General features: G+C 42.8%; 2 protein-coding genes and 1 pseudogene across 4 annotated transcripts in view; 2 read left to right on the top strand and 1 right to left on the bottom strand.

Annotated features, from left to right (window-relative positions):
* LOC124141027 (leucine-rich repeat and IQ domain-containing protein 1-like) overlaps nt 1-7,029 on the bottom strand; it is a 46,468-nt gene extending 39,439 nt beyond the window's left edge. For all 3 annotated transcript variants that reach the window (XM_046508879.2, XM_046508881.2, XM_046508882.2), the window contains exons 1-7: nt 6,898-7,029; nt 5,598-5,802; nt 4,515-4,623; nt 4,002-4,090; nt 1,982-2,165; nt 1,381-1,493; nt 884-1,000 (exon numbers count right to left, since the gene is read on the bottom strand). In XM_046508879.2, the coding sequence (XP_046364835.1) occupies nt 884-1,000; nt 1,381-1,493; nt 1,982-2,165; nt 4,002-4,090; nt 4,515-4,623; nt 5,598-5,777 (792 nt within the window). In that variant the 5' untranslated portion in view covers nt 5,778-5,802; nt 6,898-7,029. The remainder of the gene's footprint in view (nt 1-883; nt 1,001-1,380; nt 1,494-1,981; nt 2,166-4,001; nt 4,091-4,514; nt 4,624-5,597; nt 5,803-6,897) is intronic.
* A 4,017-nt stretch (nt 7,030-11,046) lies between these two features.
* On the top strand, nt 11,047-14,442 carry LOC125374831 (histidine-rich glycoprotein-like). Its single transcript, XM_048386493.1, has 2 exons — nt 11,047-11,084; nt 13,779-14,442. The coding sequence occupies exons 1-2, from the start codon at nt 11,047-11,049 to the stop codon at nt 14,440-14,442; spliced, it is 702 nt and encodes a 233-aa protein (XP_048242450.1).
* A 682-nt stretch (nt 14,443-15,124) lies between these two features.
* On the top strand, nt 15,125-19,433 carry LOC125374830 (annotated as a pseudogene).
* Nucleotides 19,434-19,762: the final 329 nt, after the last annotated feature.

Genomic DNA, 19,762 nt, shown 5'->3' with positions numbered 1-19,762 from the left:
CTGTATGGGTTTCCTTTGTTAAAATACATCATTCTGAATTGAGTCAGTAAAGAAATGATTGGCTCAAGAACTCTCAAATCATTCATTAAGATTGGGCAGTCCAATTTGACCCAGATTTCACCTGACACGACCTTCTGTGGTGTCAGATACAGGTTAGAATTGGTCTTCAGCAACCCATGCTTAGTTGCCATAAAAGGCGACTCTGCTTGTTGTAAGAGGCAAGTAACGGGATGGGATGGTCAGGCTCACTGACTTGGTTGATGCATGTCATCGAATCCCAATTTCGTGGAACGATGCTCATGATGCCCATCACAGGATTGTCTAGTCCAGACTTGACTATTTTCAGACCACCATCATATAGATGGAATATTGCTGAGTGCGGAGTTAACAACAAACAAAACAAACAAACAAGTCTATGATGTTATCACGTCTTCACACAGCACGGAGAACACACATTGTAAAAGATCTGTTTGTAATGAGATTGTAAACTCCGGATACTCATTAGTTAGCTCTTGCAACAGCCCGAGCTGCTGCTTCTAATGAGAACCTTATATTCCCCAGAGAACTGATCAAGAAACACTAAGACCACTGTCCCAGCCCATCACAGGATTGTCTAGTCCAGACTTGACTATTTTCAGACCACCATCATATAGATGGAATATTGCTGAGTGCGGAGTTAACAACAAACAAAACAAACAAACAAGTATATGATGTTATCACGTCTTCACACAGCACGGAGAACACACATTGTAAAAGATCTGTTTGTAATGAGATTGTAAACTCCGGATACTCATTAGTTAGCTCTTGCAACAGCCCAAGCTGCTGCTTCTACTTATATTCCCCAGAGAACTGATCAAGAAACACTAAGACCACTGTCCCAGACCTTTTTGTGTTGAGCCAAAGTCTCTTCTTCCTGCTTATGCTGTATCATTATCTCTCTCCTTCTCTCATTCTCCACATTCTCTCGTTCTTCCTCCTCTCTCCGTCTTGTCTCAGTGTCCTCCAAGAGATAAATAAAGGAATTAAAACAATAGTCATGGTAAAAGTTCAGAAATCTGAGTAATACAGTAAACTATGTTTATTACAAACACGCTTATAACCAACAAACTATTTTCTTTGTCTCAGCCACTTGCTGTGTATATGCTGTATATATGCTTATAACGAACAACTGTTATAACAAACTAAAATTAGTGGTCCCTTTGAGTTCATTATAACCATAGTTAACTGTACATGTTTTACTGGCCTTGAACTTTGACGGTGGTAACATATGATATCACTATACTCGAGAGTGACCATATCAGTCACTTGCCAGAGATGGGTTTTTTATTTCATTTATAGATTTGACAATATCACTGCCAGTTATATAATCTATCCTTGTACCTGTTTCCATTTTGCCTCTCTCTGTCTGTACTTTATGTCCATCTCCTGCAGCTGTTGTTTAAAGAACTGTTCCTGAGTTTGAATCTCATCAACCACCGCCACCACACCATCACCTTGTCATGATGAGAGGAGGAATGAGACAATCAATCAAAGAATGGAAATGCCATGCACATCTCAACAAGTAAGTGTGCTGACCAAGTAAAATGTGTTTCTACATTGTCCACAGACAAGTTCCAAATATACCAGAAACTAAACTAAAATTGCACAAAACATTGGAATTTTTTAAATAAGGGACAGTAAGTCACCAGTTCATATAAATGTCAGTGTTGTGATGGATTTTCTGAGGCCACAGGGGTCTCAGTAATAAGCTTTTGGGGTCTGAGGCATCAGCATGGGGGTCTCAAGCTGTCAATACGTGGTACGTTTCAAAAATAATAACCTAATGCTTAGAAGCCTTAAGCCGACTATTGAAGGAAGAACTTTAACGGTACCAGTGATAGAAATTGGCACAAGTCCTACAGACCTTGACAACTGCCCAATATCTAAGACATCAAATAAAGGCTTGAAGAAATTAATAGTTCACATAAACTGGGTATCATACCTGGTTCAAGAGTGCTTTGTTCCTCAAACTCCCCTGCTCTGTCTGTCCCGTCATCCTGCTTCCCTGTGAGGAGCTCAACTTCGCTTGTAACAAATAAAGGGACACCACTCTGTCCTGCCTCCTGAGGACTATCCACATCAGATAAATCCTCTATTTCATCTTCTCTTTCTATCTCCTCCAAAATCTGATACAAAATACAACACTTTCGCTTGTTTATGCTGAATGTTTCTTGGTAACAGGCAGACAGGGGTTTGAACCACCAACTTTATGCTCTTTGGGCAGACAGTCTATTCACTACACCACAGAGGTGGTCCTAAACCTGAGAGCACAGGGCCACTCAACCCCTAACGGAATAACAATAGTGTTGCATTCCTCAACATCAATACTTCACAGGTTTGTGTACATGTTCCTTCATCACCCCTGAATAAAATCTGTCAGTTTGCAGTGTAATAGTGAAGTGTGTCTACTGTTTGTTAGCTAGGAAATGAGGCCAAGAATACCGTATTTTCTTGAGTATAGTGCGCACCCATGTATAATGCGCACCCCCCTCTAGCGGGTTCAATATTTTGGAAAAAAAGAAATTTGAATATTATGCGCAGAAATTTTTTACACCGTACCCTTTTTAGCAATCAGCTGTACACACGTTTTCTTGGAATCGACCGGTGATTCGGTCAAGACACACCCAATGATATAACTTTATAAGATTTTTTAATGCAAGGATCGGCAACAATTGTATCTGAAACTATTTTATTTATCAGGAATAATATATTCCATTATTTTCTTAATTATATGCAACCTTTACTAAACATATTTAAAATAATAATAACCCTAAGCGAAGCAGCTGATCGCTATTCCCGGGTATTATTTTTTACATGGAACATGTCTGACCAGTCACCGTCAAGGCTCACGCGCACGTGATCACGTGATCGCGAGAATTTCATGTTGACATAGAATCGTCAAACAAAAACAAATATGACTTTTAACGAGTCAAAGTATGTCATTTATGATATATGTATCCATTCTCTGTCAACTAAAGTTTGTTTCAAGGCGTCAATAGCGGTATTCTGACCATGTTTGCTGTTAATAACGGTGAGTTGTGCGATCTTCCGATCGCTTCACACACGATTTCGCCGAAATTAATAAAAACAATATTATAAGGAATTTTGAATAAAATCAATGAAATAAGTTACAAACATAAGTCCAGATATACAAAGAACACTTTTTATAGCCAGACAGTGTAATTACATGATTATTTTGCGTACTTCAGTATGGATTTGTTGACATGGTATTTCCGGTGTTACGCGCTCACGGTAGTGTCTTTCCATGGGGGAAAAAAACATCAAACTCATAATTCGTGTATAATGCGCACCCCCTTCTACACAGCTGTGTTTTTTCGAAAAAAAGTGCGCACTATACTCAAGAAAATACGGTAACTCATGCAAGCCATGATCATTCTGTTCATGAGCACTGTGTGAACCAACCATGTGTAGTAATGTGTAGAGTAGAGTCAGCAATGCTATCTCACATGCTGCATGAGAAACATTGCTGTGTAAAGTTTGTTTGTTTGTTGTTTAACGCCGCACTCATCAATATTCCAGCTATATGATGGCGGTCTGTAAATAATTGAGTCTGGACCAGACAGTCCAGTGGTTAACATCATGAGCATCGATCCACGCAATTGGGATACAATAAAATGATCAACCCTGTCAGCGAGCCTCACCACCCGATCCTGTTAGTCGCCCCTTACAACAAGCCCAGTCACCTTTCATGGCAAGTTTGGGTTGCTGAAGACCAATTCTAACCCGGATCTTCACATGTGTTCTGTGTGATGAAATCGGAGTGCTCGTAGGTCACAGTAATCACTGGTTTCCCCAACGCTGGAACCAGGCTGTGGCTTGAGTTAATAATAGAGACAGCACTGCAAATAGGCCATATGTATTTACGAGTGACGGAGGAATATTGTGAATACATGTTCAGTTAAGTATTCACCATTGTTTACAGTATGTATTTATGAACCCACCTTCCTCCTGAGTTCAGCTGGATCTACCCCGGCTCTATTGGCTTCCTCGTCCAGGTCACCAAGATCCACCTCCTTCACAGCCCCATTGTCTGTAACAAATAGTTCATTGGGTTTACATTGGTACTAGCATGACTAGTGGTAGGTCTGCCTTTATGGTTGTTTGCATTTTTTAACCCAACTACTGATAGGACATTCTACTATATCATCACCAAATTAGAAAAACATATCTTTAAGACATTTTGGATAACTTAACAATCAATATCCGAGAAAATGAACTGATCTGAAATCGTGGCATCCATGGTTACATTGAATTATATATTTTGCAAAATTTATTTTTTATTTACTATTAACATGATTAACTGAAACATGAGTACGGAGAGAGAAAAAAATAAATATTTAATTAACGAAAGACGTATATACAATATATATTTATACGTCTTTGAATTAATCAGATGTGCTGCTTGGCATGTTTTTCTGAATGACACATGTGAGAGTTGCTTCCCTTGGTCTTACCTGGGTTGTGGTAGTTGATGAGGTCATCGCACTCAGTCAGTTCCCTCTCGAACCTCTCTGTCTGCTGCTGGAGTAGACTCAAATAATCGTGAGCCTCATCCAAAGCAAGCTGCAGGGAGACATAAAGGACATTAGCAGAGATATGAGTTTAATGGTCAACTGAATGATGAATACTGTAATTTTCACCTAAACAGGCTCCATTGACTACACTCAATCAAAACCAGTTGTGCAGTCGCTTCTTCCATTGAGAAGGTGGAGCCTGTAATGAAGAAGCTAATCCTGTACACTGACTGCAGAATCTCTGCATTTTATTTGATCAAAACCAATCTAGGTAATAAAAATATAACTCGAGCTAGCCCTGTGTCACTGTCAGTGATATTTGATACAACAGTAGAACATTGATATAACAAACAAAAGTGAGCAGAGAAATCAGTTTGTTTTATACGTTGTGTCCTCACAAAAGTTCAGTTAAGTGCCATTTGGTGCAGATCTGTGATTGTTGTGTTGAGCACCCCTTTCACAGAAATGGAGCTGTTTTTGAGTGCATGATTTTAATGCAGTTATAAGGTCAGTTCATACACACATGTACATGAAATGGCAGTTTATTGCCTAATTATTCAGAACTAAGAACGTAACTAGTCGAGGGGAAAACATTTGGTTGCACGTAAACTAAGTGGAAATAGCACACATTTCTCATAATGTACATGGTAAATACAAGTATTGTTTTAGCTCAAACACATTTTGCAGGATGTAAATATTCCTACCAAAATTGATAAATAAGAAGTTTATCCTTTTTATGGTGAGCATAAATTAGATAGTTGGTTATTACAGTTACACATAAACAGTAAATGCAAAATACAAATCAAAAGATATATCTACACTAAACATCAAACAGCAAAATAGCAATTACTTTCATGTCAGATTTCAGAGTTTGAAACTAAAGTCCAGGGGTCCTTGATATTTGCCCAATAGTTTTTTAATCTTTGAATCCCCTGAACCTTTTGCTTTTAACATTTCATGCTCGACTTTAATGCGGATATATATTCTTTTATCAATTAGCATGTAAGTTTTCATATGGCGAACCGTATCTCCATTTCTGTCCTCCAAGTTCTGGAGAGGCCTCTCAATGCTTTGATAGTCATCAATGTTGTTGTTGGGATCATCACTGTCGAGGTCGATGATCTCCAGCTGTTGTCTGATCTCTGCCTCAATGAGTGCATCCTCATCCATTTCACTCTTTACACCTGATGGTGGCATGGTCATTGCTCACACAGACTGGTCAAGGCACCTGAACATACATTAGGCAACACTTTAAATAATATTGGTTTGCAGATTCAGCAAACACTAAAAATCTGATCAGTATTATTTTTTGTTCCACCAAATGCAAATTTATGTGTTCACCACTAAACAATTCTGTAAAATATATGCTAAACTGAAAGACAATAGGTTTCAAAAAGTTCAACATGTTAAATGACAAGTGAGTGAGTGAGTGAGTGAGTGTGTGAGTGAGTGAGTATGGTTTTACGCCGCTTTTAGCAATATTCCAGCAATACCAGAAATAAGCTTTACACATTGTACCCATGTCGGGAATCGAAACCTGGGTCTTCGGCATGACAAGCAAAAGCTTTAACCAATTAGGCTACCCCACTGCCCCTGTTTAATGACGAAACATGGTCACATGGCTCAGCTGACACTGAACACATGGCAACATATCCAAATGAGGTTTTGAAGAAGAAAATATATATCTGAATTCTTTTTTTCTTTTCTTTTTTTCCCAGCCTACAAACAACGGTTTTTCACAAACAAATCTGAAAACCAAGAAATAAATCGGACGACACATGGAATCTGTTTCTGCAGATGATGAAGACTGATTATTTTCTGGCATTGATGCTTTTTACTTATTATAGCAAGCTTTTCTAAACAAGATATTGTGGTGCTCCATGAAGCTGTAGCAAGATGTTTTAAACAAGATATTTTGGTGCTCCAATCTTGCTACAGTAATGATATAATGTCGACACCAGAGAGTAATCAGTCTCGATTATCTGCAGAGATTTCATTGGATCTGAAAGGTAAAAAATAATATGAATGGATCACTGAAAATCTGTGAGACACCAGGTGTTCGCAAAAAGGGTAAGCACGCCCTAAGTAATCATGAACATACATTAATCATGCCTGCTAATGAAATACAAGAATTTCAGTCTAAAGTGAGATACTCTGGTCAGATTTTCCATGTCGAAATTATCCTTCAGCGCAACAGTTAGCATCAAGAACTATCTATGTTTCTATTACATTTTCGACGATCAATCATCAGAATATATCGATTCAAGAGAACAGTGAAACCTATGTCACAAGACTAGCCATTTCTTTAACACACAATACTTACGTGTTCACAAGGTAGATCATTTTACCGGCAATCACAATAGCAGGTGCCCAATGTTGTTTACGTCCGCCATTGCGTTGGTATGTTACCCACAATGCATCACAAACTAGGTTTTACTTTAGTCTGCGATAGAAACATTGCGACTTTACGAACAAAGCCAAGCCGTGATCAGAACGCTATGGATTTTTTAAACATCTATTTGGACAGGAAATACAAATTAAATACTGACCTAGTACAATAAGTTATGACTTCTCTAATCTATACTAATCTTGAGGTTTTTTAATGGAAAATAACCAAATTACATTCATTATTAATTCATAATGTTGCGAAGATATATTTTGAAAACAGACGATCAGGCAATCTATTCTTCCCTGTCAATTAAGTTCTGCACATAAATAATATATCACTTACGGACGGAGATTTTGAAAAGAGTATCAGCTGACAGATAGAGAACATCTTCTTTTTTTCAAATATATAGATAACAACCTATTTACTTGATAAGTAACATTTTTTTAGATGAAACGAAATGCTCAAATTTTAGCACGTTTATTTTGCAGTATGTAACATATAAGTGAAAACGCTATATATTGAAGTATTTACATTTAGGAAATCACTGTTTATTTTAAAGCGTCTAACACATTAGTAGTGAACGGTTATTTTGAAGACCACGTATTAACGCCGTTTATTTTGAAGTATTTAACATGCAATTAAACAGTTTATTTGGAATAATTTAACACATAAGTATAAGTTTATTTTTAAGTTTAAACGTATGAATGAACCAAGATGAGTTGGAAGTATTTGACGAATACATGAAAGTGGAAACGTTTATTTTTAAGATTTTAACACACGAGTGAACATCATTAATTTGAAGTATTTAACACATGAGTATTTAACACAAATTATTTGAGAGAGTGAGAGAGAGGTTTATTATTGTACGATAAACAACGACCACGAGTCGTTAATGTACAGCCTGTTTACAATATTTAACATGTACAGTCTTTAATAATATTTATCCGTATATTAATACTGATGACTACCTGAATAGAATTCAACCTCGGCAATGTTCTTCATTGTTCTTTGGTGGCGGTCGGGTAGCCTAGTGGTTAAAGCGTTCGCTCGTCACGCCGAAGACCCGGGTTCGATTCCCGACATGGGCACAATGTGTGAAGCCCATTTCTGGTGTTCCCCGCCGTGATATTTCTGGAATATTGCTAAAAGCGGCGTAAAACCATACTCACTCACTCACTCATTGTTCTTTGCGATTTCTCAGATGTAAAACGATCGAACACTTGAATGAAGTGGACGTACAATTTGTCAGATCTGTCTTTTTTTCCAGCGGAGGCAGATGACGAGAGAGGTCTGTCTGTCTATAAGGGTTGGATTCTGTTTGATTGGACTTTGTTTAAGGCCGCACTCAGGTGTATCCCAGCTATATGACGGCGGTCTGTAAATAGTCCAGTTTGCACAAGTCAATCCAGTGATAGACATTATGAGCATCAATCCACGCAATTGGGATAAGTTTTATACGATCACAACTAATCCTGAGCCTGATCACACAATCCGCTGAGTCGGCCCTTACGACCATCACTGGGGTCCAATTCTAACCCGGAATCCCCACTGAGTTAAACGTGTAAGAAACTAGTTGTGTTAAAACGAGTCAGACATTGCCTTAATATTCAGTTTGTTCCAGTCGACCAGTGGCGATGCCTTATGCAAATTGTTAAAACCTTTTCCTGTTACACCATTAACCAGAGTTGGGTTTCTATGGTTACCAGTAGTGTAACTATTTTATCGATTTTTACATAGACATCCCATTTTTTCTATACTGTTTTAAGACAAATGTCTTTTCTTCAGTGACCACCGGCATTCGGAGACGAATTTGAAATGCTCAGTAACTGGATAAAAAACTCGATTTGTTTCAGTCGAAGCGCCGTGGATTAGACTAGTGGTTAAAGCGTTCGCTCGTCACGCTGAAGACTCGGGTTCGATTCGACACATTTTCACAATGTGCTAAGCACATTTCTGGTGTCCCCCGCCGCGATATTACTGGAATATTTCTTAAAGCTGCGTAAAACCATCTCGCTCACTTCAGTCGATCAGGGCTGATAAGGGGTTAAGTAAGTCAGGGTTGCCTTGATAGTCAAAATGTGGCATTCGGAGAAAAGATTGTAGAATTGAAATCGAGGTCTGAGTAGGTCAAGCTGTGTTCCACCTATCCCCACTATACCTCAGAAAAGAGGTGATGATTTATTTGTATATATCAAACCATTCAAATAATCCACCAGTTGGAATCTGAAAATTTGGTATACCTGGTTTTACCACTAATTCTTAGTGACCCATTCCTTTAATTTTCATCACTATACCTTTCGAGCCCAATTGAGCCTCGACGTTTTATATTTGCATTGCCAAATAGTGTGGTGATCTTTGGGTTATATTACATAACCCCTTATCTCTTTCCAGTGTACTACATGGATGCAATGTGTGAAGCCCATTTCTGGTGTGGCCCGCCCGTGACATCACTCGAATATTACAAAATCGGCGTAAAACCATACCCACTCTTTAGAGTACAAACTGTTTCACCCATATTTATGGATCAATTTAACCCCCCACCCACCCACCCACCCCACCCCACCCACACAAAACAAGACGAGCGGTCGCTTCATCTGTCATTGCAGTCGACAGAAAATACTATTTTGCCTCAGGCTTGAAAAAATAAATGTTCGCCGGATACGATGGATGTGTGTTGTGGAAAAATGTCCAGGTCTTCCTTTCAGAGAAATAAATTGTACGTCTTGAAGCAATAAAAACATATCCCGCCTCTAAAAAAAGTTTCCACGCTTCGCTCTTCAGTTGTGCCAGAACCTTGTGTTTGTGGGTTCGAATCCCAAGATTAGCCAACTCTCTCACTAATAATGTGCAAACATCAATGTCATCAAACAATAGCTGAAACAAGACGTTTCACACACACACACACACACACACACACACACACACCCCCACACACACATACACACACCTTTCATTGATCGGACAGTGTCATACCCGGTGACCTTTTTCATTGCTTTATCTAGCCTAGCCCCTACAACAGATTATTTACAGGTAGCCCCCATATAGCTGGAATATTGCTGAGGGCGGCTTAAACAAGAAACAAACCACAAAATAAATATATGCCGCACCTATACACTGTGTATTCCCATGGACAGAAACTAGCGGCTGCATCAGTGACGGCGGCACGAGTCAGTACGACCGGTGTTCCCTACGATTTTGACGGCGTCGATATCCGGCCAGCAGCCACTTGCAGTTCTGTTGATAGTGATACGGACGGCATCTGTTTTGTAATATATGGCTTCTCAAAATAAGAATAAACATTTAGTTTCTGTTCAAGTACCGACGCATTTAACGATTATTGTTCTAGATATACCTACATCAATAGAGAACAAACGGGTCATGTCAGTCCGACAGGACGTCGACCAGCACTGGCAGGAACTATAGTTTCGTCCACGTGACCATCAAATAAGATCTTGCGAACGTCGTTCAAATTAATTCTGTTTGGTTTCGTCTCTAAATCAAAGTCGATCCCCATCTTAAAATAAGGCCGTCATGTTATACGACAGAGCATCCCACAACCATATGTCAGGGTTTGAGAACCAGCGTTTTGGGGGCGTGGGGGGACTCCAATCAATTTAGTACCAAACCGATTTACCCTTCCGCAATTTCTCGGTTAGTGAATATCGATTCCTCCTGTTTTAATCGGGGTTTCCACCGCATATTCTTTGGTTCATTAACCGCCGATCTAGGTGAAGCTGGACATGCTTTAAATTGTTGTACCTTCAAGGACAATCTTCTAAATGCTGGCCTTCTACTGGGATCTGTTAAAATTTGCGTTCTTTTTTTGTGTCATTGTTTTTAGTGTATGAGTTATAACACTGTATAAAATCCATTGCAGTTTGTGCTAAATCATCGCGTGGTCGCCATCTTTCTTAGAAAGGAAAAGTTTGTGTTACGCTAAGCCGGTTTCAGTTAGAACGGGGACTGGAAACGCTTATTGTTAGCACTGCGTGCCTGAGTAAATTTCTGTAAAGTGAGTTCTACGTCGGGTAGATTTATGCAATGCCTCATACGACTTAGACCCAGTCAGCCTTAGTGGCTGCGATGATATCGGATGAGAAAACGAAGGTGTCCCGCACTGGGTAGGAACGTCTTCGGTTGTCGGTCTAAGGGAGACAACTCATCATCGATACGACTCATTGGATCTGAGGACCCGTGCCGTTGATGGTCAAAGGGAAACAACTGTAAATCCTATTTACGATTTTCTAAGCAGACTTACCTCCCTTTGGGACAAGGGACATAACTCTTGATTTGTTTTACTCGCTTAGCTCCCTTTGATTGTCGGCAATGTGTGAAGTTTGAAGCAAAGACACTGTGCGGAGTTAGGATAAGGGAGTTAACTCTTGTACAAACAAACACGATTACCTCCCTTTGACCATAAACAAACCCACTCCTAACTACCACGCGGTCCATTTCGATTATTTTTTCAAAAGACAAATCAATGTCTGAAAGACAAAAATACGCATAAAGGGTGGTTGGTGGTTGGGGGAGGGGAATATAAGAAGATGCTTCTCGCTGAGAAGGAATGCCTTCGGTTGACGGTCTAAGGGAGACAACTCAATATCGATACGACTCATTGGATCGAAGACCCGTGCCGTTGATGGTCAAAGGGAAACAACTGTAAATCCTGTTTACGATTTGCTAAGCAGACTTACCTCCCTTTGGGACAAGGGACATAACTCTTGATATGTTTTACTCGCTTAGCTCCCTTTGATTGTCGGCAATGTGTGAAGTTTGAAGCAAAGACACTGTGCGGAGTTAGGATAAGGAAGTTAACTCTTGTACAAACAAACACGATTACCTCCCTTTGACCATAAATAAACCCACTCCTAACTACCACGCGGTCCATTTCGATAATTTTTTCAGAAGACAAATCAATGTCTGAAAGACAAAAATACACATAAAGGGTGGTTGGTGGTTGGGGGGGAGAGGAATATCTAAATGTGCTAGTTGTTTTAATTCACGTAACTGAAATCGCCTTTGTTGACGGTCTAGGGGAGACAACACAATATCGATACGACTCGACTCATTGGATCTGAGGACCCGTCCCGTTCATGGTCAAAGAGAAACAACTGCAAAACCTATTTACTATTTGCTAAGCAGACTTACCTTCCTTTGGGGCAAGGGACATAACTCTTGATTTGTGTTACGCGGATAGCTCCATTTAACTGACGATTATTTGTGGAGTTTGAAGCAAGACACTTCGCGGAGTTAAGCCCAGGGAATGAACTCTTGTACAAACAACCACGATTACCCCTCTTTGATCATAAAGAAAATCACCGACAAGCAGAACTTCAAAGTTCAGAGCTTTTCGTTGAGAGCCTACTCCTTTTTTCATTGAACAAACGAAGTGGGTTAATATTGTTTTATCCCACAGGCAGGGTTATTTCAGCAACATGACTGCGTCCTGAAAGTAGGCCTAATCGAGTTTTGGCCTGGCAAGACAATGGTGGACAGTTTGACACGACGACACCCATGCAATCAGCTAGGTCACACATTGTTACCATCTTTTCCTCACTAGCCTGCTGATAAGGGCAGCGTTGGGTGCTTGGAACAATTGCTGCCACAGACTCCCTACAGAATAATTAACAGTATCTTGAAACGGCAAACCCATATTCCTTCATTTTTTAAAGTGTACCTTAAATAATGTGACCATCAAAATCATAGATATAATGCGAGTTAATAATGCGAAAGACGGTTGCCTTCAACGTAGGAGAGAGAGAGAGAGAGAGAGAGAGAGAGAGAGAGAGAGAGAGGTAGAGGTTTGGTTTGATTTGGAGAGAGTTGGGTTTAACGCCGCTTTTAACAGTATTCTAGTTATATCACGGCGTGTCAGCTTGATGTGGGAGGAAAACCCGAAGTGATGCAGGTCTCAGACGTTTACCACTTCGGTGAAACCCATGAGCACGGGTATGGTGCTGACAAACCTAGAAACATAATCGGGGCGAACCGGGATTCGAACCCACAATCGTAGGTTTCTGGCATGCCGAAGGGACGCAACTCTGCACAGCGAATCGCGGGCCACCCAGAGAGCAAAGCGCAGGCCCGAGTGGTTTATTCTCCCTGCAGTGTATTATTGAGTTGTATATTTCTTAGAAATCAACATAATGTACAGCCTGTTTACAATATTTAACATGTACAGGCTTTAATAATATTTATCCGTATTTTAATACTGGTGACTCCCTGAAAAGAATTCAACCTCAGCAATGTTCTTCATTGTTCTTTGCGAGAAACTGTCGCAGGCAGCCTGGGTTGTATACTCCTCTGGTAGATGAGAATGAAAATTGAATCACACCGATCTAATGATATCGCTCTTTAAGCATACATGAGTATGGTATTTAGCCTTAAAAGAAACCTTATAATTACCATTACTATACGTTTGTTGAGAGCCTACCAGAACCCACTCATTCGCGCCTATGTAGGCACGTTAGACCAGTAGAAACGGCAAGGATATATTCATGGATGTACAACATTCAATATGAATGCCACAGCGACCAATATTATACAGTAACATCAATCATAACTACAATTGCCCCTATCAATGATAGTATCCTCGGCATTAATACTAATGTCAACTTCCCAATTAACACTGGAACCAACACTATTACCACTGCACCCAACACTCCTACCACTACACCCAACACTACCACGACTCCACCCAATACTAATACCACAACACCAAACACTTACTACCACTACACCCAAGACTACTACCGTTACACCCAACACTACTAACACTACACCGAACACTACTTACACTATACCTGGCACTACAGCGACTCCACCCAACACTACTACGACTCTACCCAACACTGCTACCACTTCACCCAACACTGCTTCCACTGCACCCAACACTACTGCGACTCCACCCAACACTACTACCCCTACACCCAACACTGCTACCACAACACCCAACACTACTACCACTACACCCAACACTACTACGACTCCACCCAACACTGCTACCACTACACCCAACACTGCTACCACTACAACCAACACTACTACGACTCCACACAACACTACTACCACAACATCCAACACTACTGCGACTCCACCCAACACTACTACCCCTACACCCAACACTGCTACCACAACACCCAACACTACTACCACTACACCCAATACTACTACCACTACACCCAACACTGCTACCACTACACCCAACACTGCTACCACTACACCCAACACTGCTACCACTACAACCAACACTACTACGACTCCACACAACACTACTACCACTACACCCAACACTACTACGACTCCACCCAACACTGCTACCACTACACCCAACACTGCTACCACTACACCCAACACTGCTACCACTACACCCAACACTTCTACGACTCCACCCAACACTGCTACCACTACACCCAACACTACTACGACTCCACCCAACACTGCTACCACTACACCCAACACTACTACGACTCCACCTAACACAACTACCACTACACCCAACACTACTTCCACTACACCAAACACTACTACGACTCCACCCAACAAAACTACCACTACACCCAACACTACTACCACTACACCCAACACTACTACGACTCCACGCAACACTACTACGACTCCACCTAACACAACTACCACTACACCCAACACTATATCGACTCCACCCAACACTGCTACCACTACACCCAACACTACTTCGACTCCACCCAACACTACTACGACTCCACTCAACACTGCTACCACTACACCCAACACTGCTACCACTACACCCAACACTACTACCACTACACCCAACACTACTACGACTCCACTCAACACTACTACCACAACTTCCAACACTGCTACCACTACACCCAACACTACTACCACTACACCCAACACTACTACGACTCCAATCAACACTACTACCACAACACCCAACACTGCTACCACTACACCCAACACTGCTACCACTACACCCAACACTACTACGACTCCACTCAACACTACTACCGCAACACCCAACACTGCTACCACTACATCCAACACTACTACGACTCCACTCAACACTACTACCACAACACCCAACACTACTACCACTACACCCAACACTACTACGACTCCACTCAACACTGCTACCACTACACCCAACACTGCTACCACTACACCCAACACTACTACGACTCCACGCAACACTACTACGATCCACCTAACACAACTACCCCTACACCCAACACTGCTTCCACTACACCCAACACTACTTCGACTCCACCAAACACTACTACCACAACACCCAACACTGCTACCACAACACCCAACACTACTACCACTACACCCAACACTACTACGACTCCACCCAACACTGCTACCACTACACCCAACACTGCTTCCACTACACCCAACACTACTGCGACTCCACCCAACACTGCTACCACTACAACCAACACTACTACCACAACACCCAACACTACTACCACTACACCCAACACTACTACCACTACACCCAACACTACTTCGACTCCACCCAAAACTAATACCACTACACCCAACACTACTACGACTCCACCCAACACTGCTCCCACTACACCCAACACTACTACGACTCCACCCAACACTGCTACCACTACACCCAACACTGCTTCCACTACACCAAACACTACTACGACTTCACCTAACACAACTACCACTACACACAACACTGCTACCACTACACACAACACTACTACGACTCCACACAACACTACTACCACAACACCCAACACTACTACCACTACACCCAACACTACTACCACTACACCCAACACTACTTCGACTCCACCCAATACTAATACCACTACACCCAACACTACTACGACTCCACCCAACACTGCTACCACTACACCCAACAATACTACGACTCCACGCAACACTTCTACGACTCCACCCAACACAACTACTACTACACCCAACACTACTTCGACTCCACCCAACACTGCTACCACTACACCCAACACTACTTCGACTCTACCCAACACTACTACCCCTACACCCAACACTGCTACCACTACACCCAACACTACTACGACTCCACCCAACACTACTACCACAACACCGAACACTCCTACGAGTCCACCTAACACAACTACCACTACACCCAACACTACTTCCACTACACCAAACACTACTACGACTCCACCCAACAAAACTACCACTACACCCAACACTACTACCACTACATCCAACACTACTACGACTCCACCTAACACAACTACCACTACACCCAACACTATATCGACTCCACCCAACACTGCTACCACTACACCCAACACTACTTCGACTCCACCCAACACTACTACCCCTACACCCAACACTGCTACCACAACACCCAACACTACTACCACTACACCCAACACTACTACGACTCCACCAAACACTGTTACCACTACACCCAACACTGCTTCCACTACACCCAACACTACTGCGACTCCACCCAACACTGCTACCACTACACACAACACTACTTAGATTCCACCCCACACTACTACCCCTACACCCAACACTGCTACCACAACACCCAACACTACTACCACTACACCCAACACTACTACGACTCCACTCAACACTGCTACCACTACACCCAACACTGCTACCACTACACCCAACACTACTACGACTCCACGCAACACTACTACGATCCACCTAACACAACTACCCCTACACCCAACACTGCTTCCACTACACCCAACACTACTACGACTCCACCAAACACTACTACGACTCCACGCAACACTACTACGACTCCACCTAACACAACTACCAATACACCCAACACTACTTCGACTCCACCCAACGCTGCTACCACTACACCCAACACTACTTCGACTCCACCCAACACTACTACCCCTAGACCCAACACTGCTACCACAACACCCAACACTACTTCGACTCCACCCAACACTGCTACCACTACACCCAACACTGCTTCCACTACACCCAACACTACTGCGACTCCACCCAACACTGCTACCACTACAACCAACACTACTACCACAACACCCAACACTAATACCACTACACCCAACACTACTACCACTACACCAAACACTACTTCGACTCCACCCAAAACTAATACCACTACACCCAACACTACTACGACTCCACCCAACACTGCTGCCACTACACCCAACATTACTACGACTCCACCCAACACTGCTACCACTACACCCAACACTGCTTCCACTACACCAAACACTACTACGACTTCATCCAACACAACTACCACTACACCCAACACTGCTACCACTACACACAACACTGCTACGACTCCACACAACACTACTACCACAACACCCAACACTACTACCACTACACCCAACACTACTACCACTACACCCAACACTACTTTGACTCCACCCAACACTGCTACTACTACACCCAACACTACTACGACTCCACGCAACACTTCTACGACTCCACCCAACACAACTACTACTGCACCCAACACTACTTCGACTCCACCCAACACTGCTACCACTACACCCAACACTACTTCGACTCTACCCAACACTACTACCCCTACACCCAACACTGCTACCACTACACCCAACACTACTACCACAACACCGAACACTACTACCACTACACCCAACACTCCTACGACTCCACCCAACACTGCTACCACTACACCCAACACTACTACGACTCCACCCAACACTGCTACCACTACACCCAACACTACTACGACTCCACGCAACACTACTGCGACTCCACCTAACACAACTACCACTACACCCAACACTACTTCCACTACACCAAACACTACTACGACTCCACCCAACAAAACTACCACCACACCCAACACTACTACCACTACACCCAACACTACTACGACTCCACCCAACACTACTACGACTCCACCTAACACAACTACCACTACACCCAACACTATATCGACTCCACCCAACACTGCTACCACTACACCCAACACTACTTCGACTCCACCCAACACTACTACCACTACAACCAACACTACTACGACTCCACCCAACACTGCTACCACTACACCCAACACTGCTACCACTACACCCAACACTACTACGACTCCACACAACACTACTACCACTACACCCAACACTACTACGACTCCACCCAACACTGCTGCCACTACACCCAACACTACTTCGACTCCACCCAACACTGCTACCACTACACCCAACACTACTACCACTACACCCAACACTACTACGACTCCACCCAACACTGCTACCACTACACCCAACACTGCTACCACTACACCCAACACTACTACGACTCCACACAACACTACTACCACTACACCCAACACTACTACGACTCCACCCAACACTGCTGCCACTACACCCAACACTACTACGACTCCACCCAACACTGCTACCACTACACCCAACACTGCTTCCACTACACCAAACACTACTACGACTTCACCCAACACAACTACCACTACACCCAACACTGCTACCACTACACACAACACTACTACGACTCCACACAACACTACTACCACAACACCCAACATTACTACCACTACACCCAACACTACTACCACTACACCCAACACTACTTCGACTCCACCCAATACTAATACCACTACACCCAACACTACTACGACTCCACCAAACACTGCTACTACTACACCCAACACTACTTCGACTCCACCCAACACTGCTACCACTACACCCAACACTACTTCGACTCTACCCAACACTACTACCCCTACACCCAACACTGCTACGACTACACCCAACACTACTACGACTCCACCCAACACTACTACCACAACACCGAACACTACTACCACTACACCCAACACTCCTACGACTCCACCCAACACTGCTACCACTACACCCAACACTGCTTCCACTACACCCAACTCTACTGCGACTCCACCCAACACTACTACCACTACATCCAACACTGCTACCACTACACCCAACACTGCTTCCACTACACGCAATACTACTGCAACTCTACCCAACACTATTACCACTCCACCCAGTACTACTACCACTGCACCCAACACTACTACGATTCCACCAAACACTACTACGACTCCACCCAACACAACTACAACAACACCCAACACTCCTACCACTACACCCAACACTACTAGCACTCCACCCTGTACTACTACCATTACACACAAAACTACTGCCACTACACCCAACACTACTACCACAACAGTACTTGTCGTGCAACATGCATTGAGGCCAACTACTCTGCACATTGCTTCATTATCAGGCAACGGTGATACAGCCTTGAGGCCATCTACTCTGCACATTGCTTCAATATCAGGCAACGGTGATACAGCCTTGAGGCCATCTACTCTGCACATTGCTTCAATATCAGGCAACGGTGATACAGCCGTAAGGCCATCTACTCTGCACATTGCTTCAATATCAGGCAACTGTGATACAGCCTTGAGGCCATCTACTCTCCACGTTGCTTCAATATCAGCAACGGTAATAGAGCCTTGAGGCCAACTACTCTCCACGTTGCTTCAATATCAGGCAACGGTGATACAGCCTTGAGGCCATCTACTCTGCACATTGCTTCAATATCAGGTAACGGTGGTACAGCCTTAAGGCCATCTATTCTCCTCATTGCTTCAATATCAGCAACGATGGTACAACCTTTAGGCCATCTTCTCTCCTCATTGCTTCAATATCAGGCAACGGTGGTACAGCCTTATGGCCATCTACTCTCCACATTGCTTCAATATCAGCAACGGTGGTACAGCCTTGAGGCCAACTACTCTCCACGTTGCTTCAATATCAGGCAACGGTGGCACAGCCTTGAGGCCAAC

This window comes from Haliotis rufescens, unplaced genomic scaffold (genome assembly GCF_023055435.1).
Source record: "Haliotis rufescens isolate VD_foot unplaced genomic scaffold, xgHalRufe1.0.p SCAF_6, whole genome shotgun sequence".
Lineage (NCBI taxonomy): Eukaryota > Metazoa > Mollusca > Gastropoda > Lepetellida > Haliotidae > Haliotis > Haliotis rufescens.
This window is presented reverse-complemented; position numbering and strand designations above follow the sequence as displayed.